Genomic DNA, 24,362 nt, shown 5'->3' on the forward strand with positions numbered 1-24,362 from the left:
GCGTGCGGCCAAGCGTGCCTGCAGCGAGCTGGGGCTCCAAGTGCGCCCGGACGCCGGGCCGAGGAGGCCCCCCAGGAGAAGCCCATTCCCGCGGGCTCTGGCCCGCCCCCGTGGAGGGGGGTGTCCCGCGCCGCTGGACCCGCCCAGGTAACCCCATCCTCGGCCCGCCCCCGGCCCGCCCCGCCGGCCGCCCGCCCGCCTCCGCCGCCGCCGCCGCATCCCGGCTCTGGGGCGGCGCTGACAGTCGGGTCCGCCGGGCAGCGGGCGCAGCAGCGGGCGGCGCGGCCGGCTGCTCGGAGGCTGAGCCCCGCCGCGCGCCCCGGCCCGGCGCCCCAGCCCGTCCGCGCGGCGCCCACCTGCCGCCCCGACGGGAGCCTTGCAGCCGCGCCCGTGGCACCATGAGCCCCCGCTCGTGCCTGCGGTCGCTGCGACTCCTCGTCTTCGCCGTGTTCTCGGCCGCTGCGAGCAACTGGCTGTAAGTCGGGCTGGAGACTGGGCGGGTGGGGCGGGCCCTAGGGCAACGGGCGCAGGGTACTCCGGGCAGGTGTCTCGGCCACTGGACCGGAGGCTTGCGCTCCCGCCTGTTCGTTCTGCGGGCCACCACCACTATCTGGGCTTCCCTCTGGAGGTCCCAGGACTCCTGCTACCCGGGTCCAGCTTCCGTGCCCCAGCACTGGCAGCGCGTCTGCACTGGGTGCTCGAAGAGCGCGAGAGGGTACGAGCGCGGGGCGGTGGCCCCAGAGCGGTGCGAGGCACCAACCGGCGGGCTGACAGGTCTCAGAGGAAGCCCACTGCAGGGAAGGCGTCTTCGACATAATAGCAAGTTAATCCTGAGGACTCTAAGCGCGAGCTTCTCGCGCCGCGCCGCGCGGCGCTGAGGGCTGAGCTGGAGGCGTGCAGAGACCTGTTTCTGTTTGGGGGGCGGGAGCCAGCCGTAGAAGTCGAGGACCCAGACGCCGAGCCTCTGAGAGCCCGCAGGCTGGCTCTGTCCCTACCTCGCTGTTCCCTGAGGCAGGAAGAAACTTCTCCCAAACTTTAATAAGGGAGGCAACAGCCTCCATCCACTTCCAAGGGTCAAGAAGGAAGGGGGTGGTAGCCACTGGTGACCTGAGTGTTCCTCCCTGACTAGATCTGCGCTGGGGAGGATCCCTGGGAAGGAGAGTTAAGGAGATGAGCTAGTGACTAAGAGAACAAGGAACAAGACCTTAAGCTCTTTCATCCCTCCTCAGCGACACTTTCCTATGGCCCAGGCTTAACCCTGGCCCCAACTTCTCCTGCCCAGAGCTCTGCCGCCTTCCACTGTGGGCAGCCAGTGGGGAGCCAAGCTCCAGTATTGATCTGAAAAGCATGAGGTGGGAAGGGGGGGGGGGATAGCCAACAGTGTAGCTGGGGTTTCCATGGAGACAGTGGGAAAGGAAAAATTCTCTCTGCATCAAGACCAAAGAACAAATATCTCCCATGAAATTGCCCTGAGTGCCCAATGGTTGTTGCTATGAGGTCATTGTGGCCAGCCAGAGCCCTGTAGACTGGAAAGGAGTGTGTTCGTTGGGGTCAGAGCCACCCAGAGCTCGGGAGACTGAGGTGATGTGGAATTCTCCCAGCTGTTCGCAGAGCTAGCGACTCCGGGGCCCAAAGAGGCTGCAGAGGTTTTGTTTTTCCTGGAGTCTTAATTTGATTAACACTTCAGGGGCAGTGGCAGAGTGGACAGAAACCAGGGCACAGACACTGGCCCACTCCACTCTTGCAGACTGCCCCTTTCCCTCAGTGAGGCCTGGATTGCAGACCTGAGGAAAAGGAACTGCTTTGGACTTAAAGGAGTCTGGAGTTTCAGGAGCTGCCTCTTAAACAGATATAGGCTTCGAGACCAGGCGTCTGTAAAATGGGTCTGAGCATCTGGGGGGAACTGGTAGTGGGTCTGACCTGCCCAACACCAAGCACTAACAACAACAAAAAAAAAAACTGAAGAAACAAGTGGGAACTGAAGTGTATGAGCCAGGCCTGCAGCAAACACAGAGACAGCTGCCATAGAAAGGCTCTCCCGAGTTCCTGGCTCTTTTTTTTTTTTTTTTTAAGACAGGGTCTCTCTGTGTAGCCTTGGCTGTCCTGGACTCCCTTTGTAGACCAGGCTGGCCTCGAACTCCCAGTGATCCACCTGCCTCTGCCTCCCAAGTGCTGGGATTAAAGGTGTGCGTCACCACTGCCCGTCTGAGCTCCTGGCTCTTTAGCTCTCTTTATAGATGAGGAAACTGAGGCCCAGGGAAGGGAGCTGAGCACTGAACCCAGATGCTCTAATCTCCAGACAATAACAATCTACTTCTTGCCTGAGGCTGTCCCGAGGTTGACCCAATATACCCAGGTAGAACTGCCACCCGCCTCCAGCCATGTCCACCACCACACCTCAGCCCCAGCTAGGGAGGCAGCTTCAGCTCCAGCTCTTGAACTGCATGGGGAATTCCAGAGCTTAGTTCTTGAGCCTTGAGCCTGCATCGTGGTGGGGGTGGGGAGTGGGGATGGTAGGAGGGGAGGTTAGCAAACCTGTTCTCTATAACTGTGATGGCTCCTGCTGCCGTGCAGCCTGGCTCTAGTCAACACGGTGCACTCCTGTTCCACTAGGGCTTCTAGTGGGGGGGGGGTCTCTCAGCTCAAAGAGAGAGAAGGAAGGGGCTTCCCAGGACCCTACAAACGAGGGAGGCTCTGGAGGGAAGGAGACCCCGGGCACACACACCCAAACTGGGATAACTGTCTTGTACCTAAACACCTTCATCCTCAGCCAGAGACAGGACCAGCCCCCCAGGAAAACAGGTCCCACAGCCTAGCCTCCCAGCAACTTGGGTCTGGGCACAAGAACACAGGAGAAACCACAGCTGGAATAAGCAGGACCGTCTGCGCCATGGCAGAGTAGAGCTCCTGAGCCTGGAGGCTGGAGAATAATGACTTGATGCCCATTACCCACTCCACTGTGTGTATCCTCACTACATTGGAACCCATTTTACAGATGAGAAGGCTGAGGGCCAGAGGGATAACCCAGAGCTACTTAGCTAGTAAACGGCAGAGCTATCTGACAGCTTTGGGTTGGTAGCTGCTCATTCAGGCACGGTGGTAGCTCTGTGTCTTTTCAAGGGTGAGCCAAGGGCTATTTGAGATGGCTCAGTGGGTAATGAAACATGCTGCCAACCTGCCAACCTGAGATCCATCCCTAGGGCGCACCTGGTAGAAGGACAGAATGGACTCCTACAAGCTGTCCTCTGACCACCACACACGTACACACACACACACACACACACACACACACATACACACACTCAGATAAATAAATATAAAAAGGCAGGGTGGTGGTAGTGTACACCTTTAATCCCAGCTGGATGCTGTTGAGTGGGCTGTTTTCTGGCAGACAGATGAAGGCAGCAGCTTGTGCAGCTCCCACCCCTGAAGGCAGACTGGGGGGGGATTCATCATCCATGATAGAAGGCCTGTACTTGGCCCTCAAGGAACTGCTCTGCCACTTAGCTAGCTAAGTCTGAGTCATGCCCCGGCACCAAGTCTGGACCAAGGGGTCGGGGACACTTGGGCTCAGATCATAGTTCTACACTACATGCTGGGTGGCCTTGAGTGGGGTATTTCCTCCCTCTGGGCTATTGGCCTCAGCAGCTTGTTCTGAACCCAAATGGAAGAACCAGGAACCAAACGAAGACAGAGAAGTGAGGAAGGACAGGAAGCGATGCACTGAGCAGGGACCTAGGCAGAACCTCAGTGAGTGAAAAACAAGAAACCCATCCTGGACTTAAAGTCGGGCCCACAGGGTGGCTCTGAGCTGGGGCTTTCAGGCAGACAGCCCAGGGTTTCTACCAAAGCTCTGCCACCCTGACGAGGAACCTTGGATTGGTGCCTCAACTCTCAGCTGTAAAGTAGTGCCCACGGGTGCGGATGGTTCACTGTGGTGGTGGCGGGGGGTCGGGGGGATGGTGTTAGCCCATGCATGGGACATGCAAAGCACAAGGCCAGACATGCTGGCATGCTGATAGAGATGGGAGCCCTGGCAGCTACTAGAGGCTGGCTCCGCTGTCACCGAGCTGCAGAGCTGCCTTTGTCTATAGGGATGATGAAAAGAATAGGTACTTGCGATGCTCCCAAGCCCCGAATAGTACTATCACATCCTCTAGTTTTATGTAGACAGGAATCCAGGGTGCCCCTCCCAGTTGTTCAGCAGTGTCCTAGAGCCAGGAGATCCAGCCTGGCTAGTGGGCATCCTGCTGGCCCAAGGCTTCTCACAGGAAACATACTTCAATGCCACTAGGGGAATAAAGGGAGGCGTCAAGTACCTTACTGGCTCCAAGTCCCCACAGGTGCGCATCCTTGAGCCAAGCTCACACATGCCTGTTTGCCCAGTGGGGATGTATGACTCCCCAGGCTACGGGCAGAGTGAGGCATGACTCTCCAGTCCAGGCACGGGGAGAGCCAGCGCCATGGTGAAGAAGCAGCCTGTCCCCCCCTAGGAATGTTTCACCAGCTCCCTCCCTCCCCCTTTAAATAGTAAAGGCCCATGTCCCTGGAGCCTCTCCCAGGACTCTGGGTAGTGAGTCATAGTCACCAACACACACTAAGCACTTTACAGTTACTCTGGGCCCCCTTCCCACCTTGATATTATGGATACTTTTTGCTAGGTCTCCTTTTGGCACTCAAGGGAATTTAGTATGATTTGAGGCCTCTACCCACTAGAAGCCAATAGCACACACACTTCACCCCTTGCCAGCTGATGATCCGGTATCTACAGACATCATCAAATGTCCTAGGGGGAAGGGGGTGCAAAGCCTCCCAGGCACACCTGGTGGATGGATGGTCCCGGCACTGTACACACACTATCCTAACTTCTTCCCTCCTCTCCCAGAGCAGAGGTGTGTGGGCTTCAGCCCCACTCAGAGGCCTGGAGGAAACACGGCCTGAGCCAAGTCCAAGTCTCACTATGTAATTGTAACCACCTGCTACTACATATGACATGGTTATGTGGCTTCTGATGCTTGGGAGGGGAGGTCATGACTGGAGCGCGCACACACACACACACACACACACACACACACATACACACACACACACACACACACACACACACACACACACACACACACACACACACCTCTGAGTGTCCTTCTTGTGCCTGGCACATACCTGCCCGGTTATGGGTACTCAGTCATCAGCGGATCAGTGAAACAGGAGCTCACTGAGGGTTGGAGGCCTGGAGTAGGAAGGTCTGTCTGTGTCCACTTTCCTCAGGCTCAGGTGACAGGAAGGCCCCATAGTGAAGCAGATCCATCGGCTGAGCCCTCACTCACTAGCTAGAGCAGAGCCTCCCAGCCAGCCTGAATCTTTCCCATCCCTCCACATGGTGGTAGTGGGGGGGGGGGGGGTTTGCGGGGAGGCAGGACCAGGCCCTGCCTGAGGGGTTTGCTTAGGCGGCAGCCGGGACCCAGCTGTCTGCTATGGTTAGACTTTCTTCTCTCCACCCCGGATTAGCCATTGAGCAACAACTCAGCAAGTATCTGACAAGACAGTGTTCCCCAAACCTGTTGAAACTCGCCCAACTAGAGCCCTGTGGGTATGCGCGTGTGCTCCGGGAAGCTGAGCCTTTGCATAGAGAGCCTCTGCCTCCTGTTCCTTCCTGGGGGAGGAAGGTTGCCTCAGGCTGAGCCGAGCAGGCACAGGTTGATCAGGGAGCTGCTGGCAAGGGTGCCGGCACCCGCCTTCAGCCCCTCCACTCACCCCTCTGCATCCAGCTAGCCTGCAAGAGGTGCTCCTGGTTTGCTCTGCAAGCAGCTGGGAGGCGGAGCTGAGCCACGACCCACAGTTGCTTCCCAGATTTCCACAAGAGTTGCCAGGTTTTATCTCTGAGTCCCGAGCTGCAAAGTCAGTGATTCAGCCAGCCCGAGGGGAAGCTCACTCCCTGCTGTGACCCGCCAGTCCTCCCCCCCCCCCTTCTCCGGCATCCATCCCCTCTCTGCCTCCCCCATCTTCTGGCAAAGTGGAAACCAAGCTATGTTTTCGAGGTTCTCCTCCAAGTCAGAACCCCTACAGCTCCTGGAAGAGACTTGGTCTTCACGAGAGCCGGTGAGAGGGGAGGGAAGAAGGGAGGATACATCCTGCCCTTGTCCAAGGGAGGTTCCTCCCAACTCCAGCTCACAGGCAACCTTGGGGTGGGAGGTCAGTCTGATCCCTACAGGGGGTTGTTGATGTTGCATAGAGGAGCCTCTGATCTGCAAGGATGCTATTCCGGGCAGCAGCCCTACAATGAGGAGTTTGTCCCAAAGCTAGAGATAGCAGAGCTCTCCCTCCTGAGTCATGGTACCTCACTGCCCTGGCACCCCCAGCTTTAAGAACGGATCATAGACCTCACTGTAGGGGGAGGTCTCAGGGACCCCCGAGAGCTACCATACAAGGGAGCTTGCACCTACTGGTATCAGTACTCTCTGTGCTGGGCTCAGAGCCCCACAGCATGTTCATAGTAAAGCTGGAACTCCAGCCCAAGTCTCTTGCCTTCTCAAAACTTGCCCCACAGTTGATGAAAGGAGAACTGGTCCATGGGAGGAGCCCAGGTTTGTCCACCTGCCTGCCAGGTGTGAGTAGAGAGGTTCAGCGACAGCCCTCCCCCTGCGAGATGGGTTAGACCACAGAGGCCCCTGGTTGCAGCCAGTCTGTGCTGGACTTCTCCTTGGGGATTTCCTCATCTCTCCTCACTCTCCATCTCTAGGCCCCCTAGGCCTAGAAGTTTCAATGTGTCACATAATGATCTCTAGTGATCTAGAAAGGAGAGCTGGGGGGGGGGGGCATGGTGGGGAGGTCTCTGCCACCAAATTAGAGGCAAGGTGAGGTCAGAGGGCACCTTAAACTTGACATCCACTCACTCCAGGAAGACCCCTGACTCAGGGAAACAAGAAAATGTTGACATCCTTGCACAAGGTGGGCCTATCCAGGTTCAGGTGTCAGTCTTCTTGGCCCCAGGTTAGCTACTTGCTCCTCTGGAAGATGGAAATGGGGAGCGGGAGAAGAAGCCGGACCCCTCAATTAGAAGGAAGGACCTGCAGCCCTCAGGAGCAAAATGGTCACTTGAGAGATAAAAGCAGCAGAATCAGGAGTTCAAGGCCAGCCTCAGCTACATAGTGAGTTCAAGACCAGCCTGGGCCACGTGGCACTGTCTTTAGGGGGACATGGGGGATATAGCATAGTGATAGAATGCTTGCCTAGCCATGTATGAGGCCCTAGCTTCAATCCCTACACTGAAAAAAAAATAAACAGAAAATAAGGGTGAGTACTGAGTTTTCCAAGGGCCAGGGGTAAGAGGAGTTAGCAACCCTAGGAAACAGGAAGAGTGGGCACCAGAGGAGGTCAGCATTTCTCTCCAACGAACACGGGGCCTAGGGGAGTTGACCTTGGCATTCAGAGTCCTATCTGGCTAGAAAGAAGGCACAGCAGAGGCAGCCCAGCACACACACACGTACATGCGCGCGCACACGCACACACACACACACACACACACACACACACACACACACACACACACTGATCACCAAGAGTGTCTCCAGTGCCAGCCGTTACCCACTGGCTTGCTCTCCAGGGTTCTAGCCAGTGGTGGTACCTCCTTCTGGTGACTTGGATGGCTCCAGAGAACCACGGATACAGCCAAGGCTGCACACCATAGCCATGGAAACACTCATTACCTCAGCATCCCTCACTCCTAATAGTACTGATCCATCCAGGCAAGAATCAGGCCACCTTGCACAGGACAGTGTCTGAAGATGACATTGAGTGGTCTGGCCCTCCGAGCCCCTAGGGCCATATTTGGAGCCTAAGCAGCCTGCTCCCAGGCTCAGGAGCCAGAATGTCCCATTTTCAAGCTCTCTCTCTCTCTCTCTCTCTCTCTCTCTCTCTCTCTCTCTCTCTCTCACACACACACACACACACACACGCATGCACACACACACACACACACACACAGAGTGACCAGCCTTGGAGCCTTACTGCGTTCTCCTAGAGAAGAGAGGTAAGGGAGCAGACACCCTACTCTGGTGGCATGGCTATGCAGAAGCATGTGACTACTGAGTGATGACACAGGTGACAGGTGCAGCAGGGGCCATGTCCTACCCCGAACAGTCTCTGAGTTCCCTTGGCACACTTGAGCTTAAACTGGAGCCGAGTCCCCAGCTCTTGCTCTCCATTCGGAGACATTCTCTCCTCATGACCCTTCGCCCCTGATCCTGAAAGTAGCGAACAGATGAGCTAGTAGCACTCGGGGACCACTTCTCCAACTCTGAAAATGTACCTGGAGACTTTCCCCAAAATCTACAGTTCAAATCGTACCAAAGTGATCCGCCATTCGCCTGGAAGGGCACAGAGCTGAAATGAGCCCAAGGCCTGGCTCTGTGGGGGCAGAGAAGACCGACAGGCACAGAGTCCCACAAGGTCCAGCTGGGTTGCAGCGGAGGGTGGGGAGGGCCACAGAGAAGGCCTACCCCCTACAGTGAAAACAACTAGCCTCCCCACTTTACAGATGAGCACACTGAGGCCAAGGCTCCAAGATATTCACTGACTTGCCCTGAGTAACACAGAGATAGGAGTCTGACCCATGTCATTTGCGCCCAAACCACACTGCCAACCCAGAGGAGGGACAAGGGTCTCCAGGCCAGGGTCACAGTGGAGGTCAGTCCAGCAGCCACTCCAGCTGGTTAAAGAAATAGTGGGCAGTTTTAATGGTTGGTTGTGTAGCCAGGGTCCCGGGAAGCTGCACATCCTTTCTTGCCCCATGAGAACACTGCCCCAGATAGAGTCTGTGGCCCTTGCTTCCACCTTGCTGTATCCACTAGCTGAAAGCCTCTCTTGCTTATACACCATTCCCTTCAGATACCCCCTCCTGCCAACTTGGCTTCCTTCCTCTCCGGTATGGAGGACACAACTACTCCTAAGGAGTCTCTAAATGTGGCCTGAGCAGGCAGAGAGGCCAAAGGGAGGGGGCAGAGAGGCCTGGGCTGCTGTCCCAGCCCCCACCTGGACACTGTAGAGCCAGGACCAGTGCCACTGACCTGCTTGGCTCCCCACCACAGCCGCGCTTTCCCGGCCCCTCTCCTCTAGAGTCCACGGAGCCGCAGGGAGGAGCCACCGAGGTGTGGATTAGCCTCTCCAATTTTGTATATTTTGTTTAAAAAAGCAAGCAAACCTGGAAAAGCTTGGGACAAGCCCAGCTAATTTTAGTTTCTAATGAAAACAGCAGGTGGTTGAGAGGATCTGATCTCCCTGGCAGGGCCAGGGCCCTCCGGCCTCCTCCTTGTAGGCTGCAGGCACGGAGGGGAGGGCCTCCTGGGAGGAGCCTGCAGGACCCACTGGGCACGAGCTGGCCAGCGGCTGCAGCAGGGGCAGCCTGGGCTGGTGGGGTAACCTGATCGATGGCACGGCCACGGGCTGGAGTCCTGGGTGGCGAGGGCGGCAGGTGGCAAATCGCTAGGCCTGTGCTCAACAACAGCAGGAAGAAGCCTAAACAGGGGCAGCATAACAGGCCCGGAAAAGCAGGGATGGCCAGCCTCAGACAGCCTGCTCATCAGGCCCTGGCTCTGCCTCTCCCAGAAACGGCTGTGCAGTCGATATTTGAGCCCGACCCAGCTCCCGGGTCAGTGAATGGCACACGTGTCTCTGGGGGAAAGGTTGAGCCAGCGTAGGGCACTGGGAGGGGCCCCAGAGGCCACCTCCATCTTCCTCTCTCCCGCCTGTTCTTCCTTTCCTTATGTACTCTGCCATGGCGGGTGAGAGGGCATCCTGACAAAGCCCCTTACCTGCAAACATTTCTGAATGCCTTTGGTGTGCCATGCATGCCCTGTGTGAGGCCTGCAGAGACACAGCCTGAGGAGTCAGCTCTCCAGCTGCCCAATGGGGCAAATCCCCAGCTGGAGAAGGACAGGAGAGAGTTGAGAGCCCAGAGCTGCTTGAGGCTAGACAGCTTCGGGACTTACAAGTCGCTTCACCTCTGTGGGCCTCGGTTTGCTTTGTGCATCTGGGAAATTGAGGTCAAGTACTTGCCAGGCTCCAGGACAGGCTACAGCCACTGAGGACCGGGGTGCCAACCCTCTCCAGCCTATGCCAGCTCTGGCACCCACCAGACAAACCACTAGGGTCTCGGAAAGCATGAACAGAGATGGCCAGGGCCCCCATACATGGGAGGGGCAGCTGTTGTGTCAAGTAAAGGCAGGACTGGGCGGTGGGCAGTGATATTGCTACAGGGAGTTTCTCGTCATCTTCCTGGATGCTGTCCCAGTGACTCACAGCTATGGCAGCCGGGCAGTGTCCCTGCCACTGTCATTTCAGCCTGTCTCCCTGTTACATTCAGAGCCCGAGGGAGGAATGCTCAGTAGTTCCTCGAATCCACCGCTCCCATTTGGTGGCGCGGGACCAGCATGCTCTCTTCTGCCAACAGGAAAACTCGAACTCTGATAATGGGAAAGACCACAAACTCTCCCCGGCTAGCTTACTGTGCCCACAGCCAGCTCCAAACAGAAGGAGACTTGTGGGCCCCCAATGGGCCAATGGCTCAGCCAGATCTCCTTGCCTGTTCCTTATGGCTGGAGTCTTCAGCCCCTAAATGCCTCCCTTCACCAGAGGCCAGGCAGGGCCAATCCAGCCAGAAGTGACCTGCTTAACTTACAGGGAGGGGTGGGGAAGAGGTCTAGATAAGTTTAGGCAAGATCTTTGCCCCCAAGTCCTGAAGGGATTAGGGTTTCTACCCTTTTCTGAGCGCCCTAGCCTGAGTGGGGGCAGGAAAATATCCAATGGTAGGCTTCACTTCTTGACCCTTCAAGGAAGGACACAGTGGCTTCTGAACAGAGGCCTGGCCCACCGCCAGTAGCTGAGCTCTTGGCGCCCCCTGCAGGCCAAGAGTGACTCATGGGTGTGGTTCTGCAGGAGACCCCCCCTCCAACTTGGTGGAGCAAGAGAAGCAAGGTACCCTGGCAGGGTTGAAGCCAGGCTCTCCCATTTCCAGATGATTCCTTCTCCTGGCCCTTAATGTACCTTTCTCCTTTCCAAGAGCCTCGGGTTCTTACACAGACTGGCCAGAGTTCTGCTACTCTGCGCATACCCCAGGACCTAGGGGGACGGTTCTGTCTGCAAAGTGCCTGCTATACATGCATAAGAACCTGAAAATTGGATTCCCAGAACCCATGTCAAAAGCCAGGCCTGTGAGAGAGGCAGTGAGAGCTGAAAGGGGCCCTAGAGGACCAGGGTAGGTTAGTCTGTCTAGTTCCGAGACTACTCATCTCTGTTGGCCCGCTGGTGCTGCCAGAGACAGCTCCTAAGATGTACCCAGCCGAGCCAGGTGCATTAGCACACCTCGACATGCTCAGTCCTCACAGCAACTCCCTGTAATAGAAGCTATGACTCCAGTATGGATAAGGAAAGCGATAGCGATAGTCAACTTACAGCTGGGGGTGGGCGTGGGTGGAAGGAGTCTTCTTCTCCAGGAGCCAAGACCACAACGTGGACAGGGACGTCCTAGGCTGAGCCTTCTGAGATTTCGTAGGCAATGTCACAGATACTTTTTCAAGACTACTCTCTAGGCTAGTGGCTTCTCAGCTGCACTTAGAGATATGCCCAAAGCTCAGAGCAGCTTACACTACCTAAGGTGGGGCCCAGGTACCCATGCTCTTCATAACCCCACAGATGTTCCCAATGCAGTCAGATTCAACAACTAACCCTAAGCTGGGTTCCGTGGTGCACACCTGTAATCCCAGCACTCTGGGAGGCAGGGGCAGGTGGATCTCTGTGAGTTCAAGCCCAGCCTGGTCTACAAACCCTGTCTCAAAAAAAAACACACAAAACAAAACAAACAAACAATAACACTTAACCCTAATCTGACCCACTGGCTTGACAAGCAAAACCTGAAGGCTACCTGCACATCTCTAAGGGAAGAGAGATCCAGCCTTGCTCACCCAGCATGCTTTGTTTGAGCAAACCCAGTTCTTGGCTGTTTCTGCCCAAAATGTCAATCTCTAAGTCACACAAAATCTAGCAAAGGCTATGAAATCAAACAAAACCAAGCTCTATCTCCCACTGGAGCTCAGGCTGGGTGTGTGACTTGGTAGGTCATTTGACTAGCATGTACAAGGCTCCGGGTGTGATGTTGCATGCCTGGGGAGGTAGAGGCAGGAAGATCAGATGTTCAGATTTATCCTTGCCCATGCAGTGAGTTCATACATGGAGTACATGAGACCTTGTCTCAAAAAAAGGAAAGAAAAAAAAAGTAGGAAAAGTAAAAGGGTTTGTAGGTCCTTAGGAACCACCCAAGGTTGACCTCTAACCTTACAGGGATGTGCACCCAACTCCGTGCATGCTGTGCATGCATAAAACACATACACACATACACACGCGTGCACATGCACACAGATGAACACATATACACACACACAATGTTGAAAACCAGATTAAGTTTAAATAATGTAAAGTACTTCATCCATGTCTAACTAAGCTCCATAAAACTTAGCTCTTATCGGGATGGTAAAACTTTCCCATTTAAGACTTTCTGTGTGCTTTCCAATTTGGTCGTTCCCTCCTTAGGTAAAGAGGATAAGTTCCTGCCCTTTGCTTCAGGCTTCACATACTGACCACTAGTCTCAGGGCTGGGGGAGGCATACTGGTCCCCAGGCCAGGTGAAGAGGCAGCACCCTGGACCCTGGATGTGGGAAGAAAAAAGCAGGTGTCAGGGGAGCTGAGCATCACAGTAAACCCGTCCCCAGGTACCTGGCCAAGCTGTCCTCAGTGGGCAGCATCTCCGAAGAGGAGACGTGTGAGAAGCTCAAAGGCCTGATCCAGAGACAGGTGCAGATGTGCAAGCGGAACCTAGAAGTGATGGACTCAGTGCGCCGAGGCGCCCAGCTGGCCATTGAGGAGTGCCAATACCAGTTCCGGAATCGACGGTGGAACTGCTCCACACTGGACTCCTTGCCTGTCTTTGGGAAGGTGGTGACACAAGGTAAGGTGGGGGGGGGAAGCTTCCTGGGGGCATGGGCTGTCTGTGTGCAGCCCCAGGTGTCTGGGGAATGACACTTCTAGGGTCAGGCACATCTAAGATGGTTTAAGGGCAGAAGCAGAACAGGGCCTGAGCAAGAGGAATAAAGAAAGAGATTGAGGGTACTAGGTAAAGGACCCAGGAGAACAGTGACCACAAAGCACCCTTCCAGGTTTTTGTTTGTTTGTTTTGTTTTTGTTTTTCAAGACAGGGTTTCTCTGTGTAGCCTTGGCTGTCCTGGACTCACTTTGTAGACCAGACTGGCCTCGAACTCACAAAGATCTGCCTCTGCCTGCCTCTGCCTCCCCACACCCAGCTCACAGAGCACTCTTGAGTAGGAGCTGGAGTGGTCCTTATTTTCCAGAGAAGAGACAGGACTGACCAGCCCCAGGCTCCTCAAAGGATGAGCAGAAGCGGCCTCTGCTCATTTTTGCATCCGGCCGTGGGCGCTGGAACCCATTTGTGGACTTAGGCATGTGACAGCCCTATAGAACACTTCTAGTGTGGCTAGCTTCTGTCCTCTAGGGCTCACAGTCCAACGGGGACCAGACAGTCCACCACAGCACAACAGAAGTGCTCACATCCCTGCAGCACTGATCACGGGCCAGGCACTGTCTTAAAGACTGTAAGGAACACTACACTAGACTCATGAGCCCTTTGGGTCAGGCTTCCACGTAACAAGTGCAGAATTGGAGGCACAAAGCAGTTAAGTCATTTGCCCAGGGTCACAGAACTAGCGAGTGGCAGGATCTGAGCATGCGCCAGGCAGGGTCTGTACTGTCACTACCAGTAAACACAGGAGCAACAGGACAGGAAATTGAAGGTCTCGCCTGGCCGATACTGGGTGCTCTGGAAAGGCTTTCCCAAGGAGGTGAGGCCCCAGCTGAGACTCGTAATACGAAAGGGCATTAAGCCAGTGCAGGCGAGCCAAGGGCCAGCAGAGGTTCTGTGAAGCTGGAAGGTTCCTTGAGGCACTGAAGTCAAGCCCCTGCCCTCCAGGGGATGCTGAAAGCCAGATGCCTTTCTACCTCCTGAGCTTGAAGCTGACACATCTGAGGCACCAAGTTGACAGGGCTCTTTGACTAGCTCAAGCTGCAGGCCGGTTGCCTGGGCCAACCTTTGTCTTGGCACCTGTGGGCCTAGACATCCTCGGCTGCTGGGCTTGTGGCAGACCATTTGGATGCTGTTGGAAACCAACTGTCATTGAAATTTGGAAGCCATTCTCCTGGGAGCTGGCAGGGGCTGGCAGACATGAGCACACTTGGCATTGCTGAACTGGGCTGTTCTGAGAAAGAGACAGCTACCCAGTGAGCAGTCCAGTGGGGAAGTCTCCGCTGGTGCTCAGGGTCCAGAGCTATACTGGTAGACCCCAGAGCCTTCCTATAGATAGTGCTCTCAGGAAGTCCCTCTCACACAGGGGGAATTCAACCTTCCTCTAAAGCCGTGGTTCTCAACCTTTCTAACACAAATGTTAAATACTGTTTCTCATATTGTGGTGACCCCCAAAGATCGAATTATTTTGTTGCTACTTCATAACTGGAATTTTGTTACCGTTAGGACTCATAATATAAATATCTGATACACAGGACATCTGAGACCCATTTAAAAGGATCGTTCAACCCCAAAGGGGTCATGGCCCACAGGTTGAGAACCACTGCTCTGGGGCGGCAGGGAACTGGTAGATAGGCCAATTCTGCCTGTCATGCTCCTGTCTATGCCTTTGAACATGCTGTGTCCTCCTCCCCCAAAACACCCACCCCTTCTCCAACAGCTAAGTGGCCCCCACCCAGCCCGACCCTCTGGGATCTCTGCCTCTTGTGTGTCTTCCCTGAAGATCTTGTCTTCCTCTATAACACAGGCAAGCTCGCCTGGAGCTTATTATGTGGCCCAAGCTGGCCTTAAACTTGGCAATCTCTCTACCTCTGCCTCCCAAGTGCTGAGGTGACTTACAGACATAAACCAGGCTCTGTATTCTTTACAGGGATTTTTTTTTTTTTTTTTTGGTTTTTTGGTTGAGACAGGGTTTCTCTGTGTAGCCTTGGCTGTCCTGGACCCACTTTTAGACCAGGCTGGCCTCGAACTCACAGCAATCCACCTCTGCCTCCTGAGTGCTAGGATTAAAGGCATACGCCACCACTGCCAGGCTACAGGGGATATATTTTGTATTTTTGTTGTTTTCATATAATTTCATACTTAAATTTTTAAAAGTTGCAGGGTGTGATTACTAGATACTCATTAGGTCATTGGACACTTCAATATAGCTGGCTTACTACTGTGTATCTACATGCACATGGTTGTATGGAAGCCATGCGTGCTCACACTGCCTCTTCATACCTCCACACTCAAGTGTGAGGCAACTCCATGCCCACCCTCCCCTCACCATCACTGAATCCCCAGGCAACAGTGATGGATCAAGTCAGTACCTGTCTCCTGGCACGCCTCCAAACCTGACACGGAGGACGGTCAGTGTCAGCTAGTGATGGATTGAGATCAGGACAAGGAAAGGGAGGCATAGTCGGTGAGTGCCAGGGGCCTCAGGACCCTGTTGGAATAGTGTTTGCCTTTCTTACTTGTGGACAGGAACCAAAGAGACTAGCCCTGTCAGCAAGTTCTGGGGGACATAAGAACCCAGCCAGGCCAAGTGGACTCTGTTCTGGACTAAAGTCCCAGTGGCCTGGTCAAGCATCCTGTCCCTTTAGAGCTAAATCAAGACACCTAAAGACCAGGCCAGTCACAAGTAGACAGACACTAGTCATGTCTGGGGGATCCATCTGAGCTCATCCCACAAACGCACCATTTTGGTTTGGTTGTTGTTATTTGGTGGGTGGGGGGAGGCTTTTCGAGACAAGGTTGCTCTGTGTAGCCCTGGCTGTCCTGGACTCACTTTGTAGACCAGGCGGGCCTCAAATTCACAGCTATCTACCTGCCCTGCCTCCTGAGCACTTGGGATTACAGCCATGTGCCACTACACCCGGCTAATTGTATTTGGTTTTCTTTGCTAGTAAAATTCCTCTTAGAGCCAGGTGTGGTGGTGCACACCTTTAATCCCAGCACTTGGGAGGAAGAGGCAGGCGGATCACTGTGAGTTCGAGGCCAGCCTGGTCTACAAAGCGACTTTAGGACAGCCAAGGCTACACAGAGAAACCCTGTCTCAAAAAAAAAAAATCCTCTTAGAACACTCCCATTTGATCAGTCTCTACCGAATGAGAGTGGAAAGGGCTCATCACTTCGAGCACAGGCATGGCTCTGGAGGCCCATGAGTTGAAGGACAGCAGAGACAGGCAAACCTGGAGCAGGCGACTTTACTTCTCTGGGTGCTTACCTGTCTCACACATAACTCTCAGGGCTATTGCCGACATTCTGTGACTTCTGCAGTAAGTACTTCATACAGGCCCTGGCCTGAGAGCAAGCTCGCCTCACAGGGGGCTATCTATCATCTTTAGCAGGGACTACCAATCTGGCAGCTCTCAGGAAGGGGACTCAGCAGGTCCCACTCTGCATACATGAGTTACCTGGTTGGGATGGTGACCTCAAGCATCCAAAGAGGCAGAAAAGATCTCCCTTTGGGTCCAGACTGTAGCCAGTGAAGAAAGGAGTGCCATTCATTGGCCTAGCCTATTCGATCTAGCCCAGACCATCCTCATAGCAGCTCTGAGTTAATGTCATTCCCAAGTCACAGCTGAGCAGCCTGAGGGAGCCAAGGGTAGCGATGACCCAGATCCTGGCCCTGCCAGCTATGAGAACTTGGGCAAGGTCCGTGCCCTCTCCATAACTCAGTGTCCTTCCTAGAAAGTGGGGACAAACCCAGGGCCCACCTGCTGAGATCCTGGAGAGTACATAGGGCAGCGATGGAGCTCTGCCCACTCCCTGGCCTCCACCGGGACACCCACCTGGTGCCCAAAGGTCACCACACCCAGGGCCTCCTCGCCAACCCAGCTCAACCTCAGCCAGTTCTTCCTCAGTTCCAGCTCCTTCCTGCTGAACTGGCTTCCCTCCCACCATCTGGAGAGATGTCACCATGACATGCTCCTAGGCCTTGAGTCAGGCAATCTCCACTCCAGTCCTCATGCTGCCATTTGCTGCTGAAGAGCCCAGACAAGCCTTAGGTTTTCAAGAGAGCAACCTCAGATTGTGTGAGTCCTTAGGGGGGTCAGCACATGGAAAGGCCCCTGCATACAGCGGTTCTCAGAAATAGCTGCTATCGGACCTATAGAATCACTTTGAACCACCAATCCCAGGAAGCTTTTGGCCCCTCAGAAAAGGTGGCACTGAGGCAAGCGTAAGGAACATGTAGGACTCAGGCCTGTGTAGGCAAGACTTGGAGAACTCTGGGGGGAAACCAGCAGAAGGAAGCTGTGGATGTGGAAAGAATAGTTGGCAGGGTGAAAAGGGAAGAAAGCTGCCAGGTAGGCACTTGAGAGTTCTGCCTTCCTCTGGCCCAGGACACAGGGGAAGATGCTTCCTGCCTACAACTACAGCTTGACCAGGGGGAAATACCTGCCGCCTCCCCAGGACACGCCCAGACCCAGCACAAGGTCCTTCTGCCACTAAACAACGTCTGAGGAAATTCGGCTCTTTTAGGTCCTGCAGAGACCAAGTCTCTAGTCTAGGTACCTAAGAAGCCACAGGGGCTATACTACTGAAGCCAAATGGCTGAAACCCAGGGTCAGTAAGAAAAGGCTGAATTCAAGTTCCCGCTACTCCACATCCTAGCTGGGTAACCCTGGACAAGCTGCCTCACTTTCCTGTGAAAAATAAGGGCAAGCATCTATTCCTCTCACACTGTGAAGGCACCTTGGCTAATGTACTACGTGCCCAGACAACACAGTAAGCTCTCTGTGAGCTGTAGATTTGCTTAATAAGGTCTCGGGGAGCCTCTTCCTTCAGTCACTCAGAACATGAAGATATTAGGGTGACCTCAGTCAAAACACATGTTTAGAGAAGGAGGCAGTGGTCTCCTGAGCAACCCCACAGGGAGACTGGTGCCACCCAAGAACCACTGGCACTAGGGGGCGGAAGTGAAGGAGATCCAGGGTTGGGCAAGGGCTGCATGAGCAACTAAAGCAAAGGGTCCTGCCAGGGCAGAGGGCTGAGGCCGCCCACCAGTCCCATCAGCCCTATCTCCTGGGACTTCCCTTCCCCCTTGGTCTTTGGGGCAAAGATTTGTGCTGGTTCAGGCCTGGAAATACCAGAAATACCAGAAACTGAAGTTGTCTCTCTTTGGGCGGCCACAGCATAAAACCAACCAACATGAGCCTGCTATTAACCTCAATTAGCTTGGAGAAGATTCCATCCCAGAATGTCAAGGCTCCCTTGCTCCAGCCAAGCCCCTCAATGCAGGCCCAAAATGGCCAAGCAGAGAGTGGGCAGTGGAAAGGATGGTGGGTGGTACTCCCTGCTTAAGAACTGTACCAAGAACAGGGTGTCCTGAGTGTTGGGGGCTAAGCTCCCTCCTACTCCAGCACCGAGGCTGGGCTGCCTCTGTCCACAGACCGGCACAGTGGAGGTGACTGTTCTCATCTGACCATGGTGACTGCTCCCCAGGGCAGCTGGGAGCACAGGCCTGGGTGTCACAGAAGTAATTGCCAACCACGGGGCCAAAGCCTGCCCCCACCACTCTTGTGGACACAGACCCTGCATCAGGAGACAGAAGGACAGTCACAGCACACAGAGGCCCTCACAGGGTCTCGGATAGGAGCAAGGCCCGCTGTCTGGTCACACACCCAGCCAGCACGCACACTATGCTCACACACTGCCCCAGCTCACCCCCGAAAGCGACTCCACAACAGCTACACACGCCCCCCACCCCAGGCACAGTTCCTAGGAGGATAAAAACATCCATTCAGGCAGGGGAGGAGGGCTGTCACCAAAATAGAATTGCTGAGCAGCCATGGGCAGGAGATGCAACCACTGCAGAGAGGCGGGCAGACCTGTGCTACAAACCCCTGCTTCTACCACCTCCAGACCGTGGGAGTGGGACAGAAAAATTCCCCTCCAAAAACCTGCTGGTTACTCTCTGATCAAGCTGGCAGGGGGGGGCAGGGGGTTTGCATGCAAGCCCCAGGGTAAGCAGGAGGGGCTCAGTGGTAGGAGCTGCCAATGCTGTAGTTTGTTCTTCAAGGCTTAAGGAAGCAGGAGACATTGTGAGCTGCAGGGCAACATGGGGGAATATAAACCCCAGTGACTAGCTCAACAAAGGGGCGGAGCTGGAATGGCTGTGTAGCTATGCCCCTTCACAGTGCTGTAGTCATCTCACGTCCCCCAGGACTGTCACAAAATTACAGGACTCTCCCTTGCCTTCTAGAGTCAGTAAGAACAGCGTTCTTCAGGAGCTGAGTGATCAGGCCCTGAAGCCAGGCTGCCTGCTGGCTCAGCCACGTGCAGTGTGACAAGCTGCCAAGCCTCCATAACATGGAGGTGGCCATAGCTCTTGCCTTACCAGGCTGTTCGGAGGATGCAATGGTCCTCATGCGTAAAGGAGGTTCAGCTACTCATGTGACCAGACCAAGGACCTACTGTGCGCTTGGCATGCAGCCTTTCCACCTGCCTTGGTGCCCAGCACTCTGGCAGCACTCATAACACCTCTCCCTCTCAGCAAAGAAAGTAGAGATGTGGTGCCCTAGGACACAGCCTTTCCTCCCTCTGCCTCCCACAGGGACTCGGGAGGCGGCCTTTGTATACGCCATCTCTTCAGCAGGTGTGGCCTTTGCAGTGACAAGGGCATGCAGCAGTGGAGAGCTGGAGAAGTGTGGCTGTGACCGGACAGTGCAAGGGGTCAGCCCGCAAGGTAAGCACAGATGTTCAAAGGGGAGGACAGAGCCCCAGCCCCAGCCCCAACTTACCCCAGCACTTTCTGCCCTGTGTACCCCAGGCTTCCAGTGGTCGGGATGTTCAGACAACATCGCCTATGGCGTAGCCTTCTCACAGTCCTTTGTGGATGTACGAGAGAGAAGCAAGGGTGCCTCCTCCAGCCGGGCACTCATGAATCTTCACAACAACGAGGCTGGCAGGAAGGTAGAGTGGCACTAACCCCATTGGCACTGGAGTAGGGATTGCATGGGCAGAGTCCTGAAAACAGCACCACGGCTACTCTGGAAAGGCTCATCTTCTCACCAGGGGCCTCTGTAGGCCAGGGGTTGGTAGTGAGGGGAGGGCAGGTGTTATCCAGCGGTGGAAGTAGCCTTGTCCATACATTATCTGTGCGGATCTGTCTGAGCCTCTGACAAGCACAGAAGCTGAGATCTGAACCCTCCTGTCCACCACACACCACGTGCTTACCTGGGACATCATCTACCTTCCTGATGTCTGTATTCCCAAAGTCTCTGTCTGTAGACGCTCAGCACGACACCGTGCTCCCCATTAGGTCACCAGCCAGTCACTCATATGCTGGCCTTTCACTGTGTCCCTCCAGCAACTCCAGGTGCCCCAAGTACCTCATCGGTCTGTCCCCAATATTGCTTGCCAGCTCAGCACAGCATCCAGTAGATGTTTATAAAAAGGAGGCACAACAGTGAATGAACCCTTTGGTCCTCCATCAGTCCTCCTGTCCACCTGTGGATCCCCAGGGTCCCTCCCTAACCTCCACTGTCCCTGATCACCCTTCTCGCATCCTCCCCTACAGGCCATCTTGACACACATGCGGGTGGAGTGCAAGTGCCACGGGGTGTCGGGCTCCTGCGAGGTGAAGACATGCTGGCGAGCTGTACCACCCTTCCGCCAGGTTGGCCATGCACTAAAGGAGAAGTTTGACGGTGCCACAGAGGTGGAGGCACGTCGTGTGGGCTCCTCCCGGGCACTGGTGCCACGAAATGCACAGTTCAAGCCACATACGGATGAGGACCTGGTATACTTGGAGCCCAGTCCAGACTTCTGTGAGCAGGACATACGCAGTGGTGTGCTAGGCACAAGAGGCCGCACATGCAACAAGACGTCCAAAGCCATTGATGGCTGCGAGCTGCTGTGCTGTGGCCGTGGTTTCCACACAGCACAGGTGGAGCTAGCCGAGCGCTGTGGCTGCAGGTTCCACTGGTGCTGTTTCGTCAAGTGCCGGCAGTGCCAGCGGCTCGTGGAGATGCATACATGCCGGTGACTGTGCCCATGTGTGCCCAGCTCCACCTGCGCGGCCCACTAAAGGCCAATAACTTAAACAGTCTCCCATCACCTACCCCAAGAGATACTGGTTGTATTTTTTGTTTTGGTTTGGTTTTTGGGTCCTCAAGTTATTTATTGCCAAAAATAGGCAGGCAACCCCAAGGGCACCAACCAAGGCCTCCCCAAGTCTGAGCTTTGTGTGTGGCTGCCACTGACCAAAGGGACTTTGTTTATGCCTCTGGCTGTCCACATTGACCACTGCTGACTACTCAGCTGTTGTTGGTGTCCATTTTTTCTACATATAGACTAAAAAGTGGGTAATAGGGAGTGACTGTGGACCCTACCATGCAGGGAAACAGATGGCCCTATGGCAGGTTCCATCTTGCTGGAATAGATATGACCTGCAATAAAGGAGCTTGCACCTCTACACCCCACACATACACAGGGACCGCTAGAAACCCTGGCTCTTAAAGTCCCTAGAAAGGGAATGGACAGATATCAGGTCAAAGGCTGAGGACCCTCAGCCTTCACATGAGCAGCTAGATGCCAGGCAAGCACACAGGTGAGGATGGAGCAAGAATGCCCACCCTAGGCCTGCCTGCCTCAGTCTCCTCCTTGGCAGGGGAAACTGTCCCTACTCCTAGACTCTCCTAGGCAGAGTCAGGCTGTCATGCTGGGTCAGATCCTAGTGTAGGCCTAGCAAGTCACACCCCTGTGTGAGTCACTCTCAGTCTTGTCCTCTGTGAAGCTGAGAATGGAAATGTCACAGAGAAACACAGGAAAGGGCAAAGAGATCCCACCTTACGATATCTCACTCACTTAACAAAATTTATTGAGCAAACACTACGCCCCAGGCCCTGTGCTATGGTATCTCCCTTGGTGATCACATCTGTCCTGGGTACTCCTGCCTGTAAACCCCACAAGATCTTGGCAGAGCGGGATCCAGGCTCTTCCTTAGTCACTGTATCCAAAGGCAGATAATGCAGGTCTCCTTGGGCCTGAGCAATAGGACAGGGGCTCTGGCTAGAATAAAAGGTATAGGGAGGCAGTAGGAGCCAGAGACCCCACATAGCTACAGAGGGATAAGAGGCTGAGTTAAGAGGGGAAACAGAAGGCTGACTAACAAGGTCTCAGAACCTGAGGCATCACCATCCCCAGGGCCTCAGGTTCCCAAGGCCTTGAGTAAAATAAGGACAAAAGATCCCTAAGGGATAGATAGCATCAGTAGCTCGTGCCTGGCCCAGTTCACTAGCCAAACTGTCAAGAACCTACCAGGTGTTCTGTGAACAGGACACACAGACTCAACTGCTTCTCAGTTGAGTGACCAATCCTCAGAGGGACTTTCCAGTTGTCTCCGTGATGTCTTCAGCTCCGGGATCCCCTTTGGGACCCTGAACTCACAAGCTCTTTGCTATTGGGTGGTGTGAATGCAAAACCCAGGATTCCAAATCTGGGCTCAGGCCTGCACAAACTCTCCTCTGGGTTGGTGGTTTGTGCCTCCTGGTGTTGGCTCCTTCAAGAAGAGGGTCAACACCTTTGGCTCCCATCTAAGCTCTCTGCTCTGTGTCCATCTGAAGAGGCAGCCAAAACCAAGTGAGATGCTGGAACCACATTCAAATGCAGGGATAATCGCGGGCAGGCTGTCTGTGATGTGGATGAAAGCTGAGCTGACTAAGGGTCCCCACAGCTGCATGGCTGGGCCCACTATTCTTCTGGTAGGCTTAGTTCACCATCAGGGAAGATATGGGCCCCTCCACAAAGCCAAGCCCAGACAAAGGAAGTAGGGGAGCTGCCCCTTCAGAGAATTCTAAGCCAAGGTCCCTACTCAGAGGCAATGGGGCTCAGGCTGCTTATGGTTTGATGGACATTGTCTTCCCTAAGCTGACTCCCCCGCCCCCCGAGAGTTCTGCAGGCTGTGACTAGGTGAATCAGACCACAGGCTAAAACCACTGCCAAGGCCACAGGAAGCCACAGGAAAAGAGCTTCGCTGGACTTGTCCAGCTCCAAACTGTCAAATACAAAGAGTTGGCACAGGCCTGACACAGCTCATCATACTTGGGTCACACAGGACCCGGGAAACTGGCCAGAAGGTCCACGTCCTACCTAAACCACTCTCCACTGTTGTTGTCACAAGGCAAAAGTGGTATTCCTCCAACGCCAGGGCTGGATACACCCCAGCTCTGGATGCTGCTACCCTACTCTGCTGCCCTACCCCATCCTCCAGGTTTTATACGAGGCTCCTTGGCATTGTGACATCCCCATGGCATAGTCTGAGATGCACGATAAAACGGTTATTTCTTTATGTGGCCAATTGTAGCTGTGACTTTTTTTTTAATAGAATAGGGAGAAGAGAGATACTTCAAGAAGGACATGGATAAAGCAGCTACCATTTGCTAAGTAAGTACTTATAAGGTAAATTCTAAGTATGGGAACATCCCACCCTTGCCTTTTGGCTTCTGAAGAACCGGCCTGAGGCCTATCAGGACGTACCTAATGCTGTCTGCAATCGACAGCAGCATAGTCTACACGTCACTATGCCATAAACTTTGCCCTGATGGAACTGATCATTCATTACAAGTGTTTGTGTGGGGATAGAGACCTGATAAAGCAGGTGTTGCTAGGGGATACAGGGGATACAGGGGACGATGAAACAGAACCACATTCCCAAGACATGTGGCTGGAAGGGAACTTTAGAACTAGAACCAGTCAGGGCTGGAGCGATGCCTCAGCATTTAAGAGCACTGGCTGCTCTTCCAGAGGACCTGGGTTCAATTCCCGGCACCTACATGGCAGCTCGCAACTATAAATCCAGTTCCAGGGAGTCTGATACCCTCACACAGATAAATATACAAAAGCAAAAGACTAATATATATATAAAATAAAGATAAATATTTTTTTTAAAAAGAAATAGAACCAGTCAAATGGAGGAATGGGGGTATTCACATGACATTGACCTCTAAACACACACACACACACACACACACACACACACACACAGGGAAACCTTCAGTTGAGGATCCTTAGAATGTAGAGACCTTGGGGACCCCCAGTCTAGCTGGTGAAGTCCCCATCACCACTCACAATGAAGGAAAAGATGCATAGCAACCTGGGGACAGTCAGGCTAAGTGTCTGGCTTTCCAAACATCTACTCACACAGGGGCTGAAGGAGTGTGTTTTCTGGGTGGCAGAGGCAATGTGCATTTGTGACGAGTAGGCAGGATGAGGTCAGGGGCAGGGA

General features: G+C 54.4%; 1 protein-coding gene across 2 annotated transcripts; it reads left to right on the top strand.

Moving 5' to 3' along the window:
* The first annotated feature begins 228 nt into the window (after positions 1-228).
* Positions 229-23,430, top strand: WNT4 (Wnt family member 4). 2 transcript variants are annotated; one of them, XM_084787933.1, is made up of 5 exons: positions 229-475; positions 12,762-12,997; positions 19,731-19,820; positions 19,905-20,047; positions 20,655-23,430. In XM_084787933.1, the coding sequence occupies exons 1-5, from the start codon at positions 399-401 to the stop codon at positions 21,120-21,122; spliced, it is 1,014 nt and encodes a 337-aa protein (XP_084644059.1). In that variant the 5' UTR covers positions 229-398; the 3' UTR covers positions 21,123-23,430. The 2 variants fall into 2 exon arrangements, with proteins under 2 accessions (XP_084644059.1, XP_084644058.1); XM_084787932.1 differs by having other exon boundaries at positions 231-475; positions 19,689-19,820.
* Positions 23,431-24,362: the final 932 nt, after the last annotated feature.

The sequence above is a fragment of the Acomys minous genome (assembly GCF_964271855.1).
Source record: "Acomys minous genome assembly, chromosome: 6".
Classification (NCBI taxonomy): domain Eukaryota; kingdom Metazoa; phylum Chordata; class Mammalia; order Rodentia; family Muridae; genus Acomys; species Acomys minous.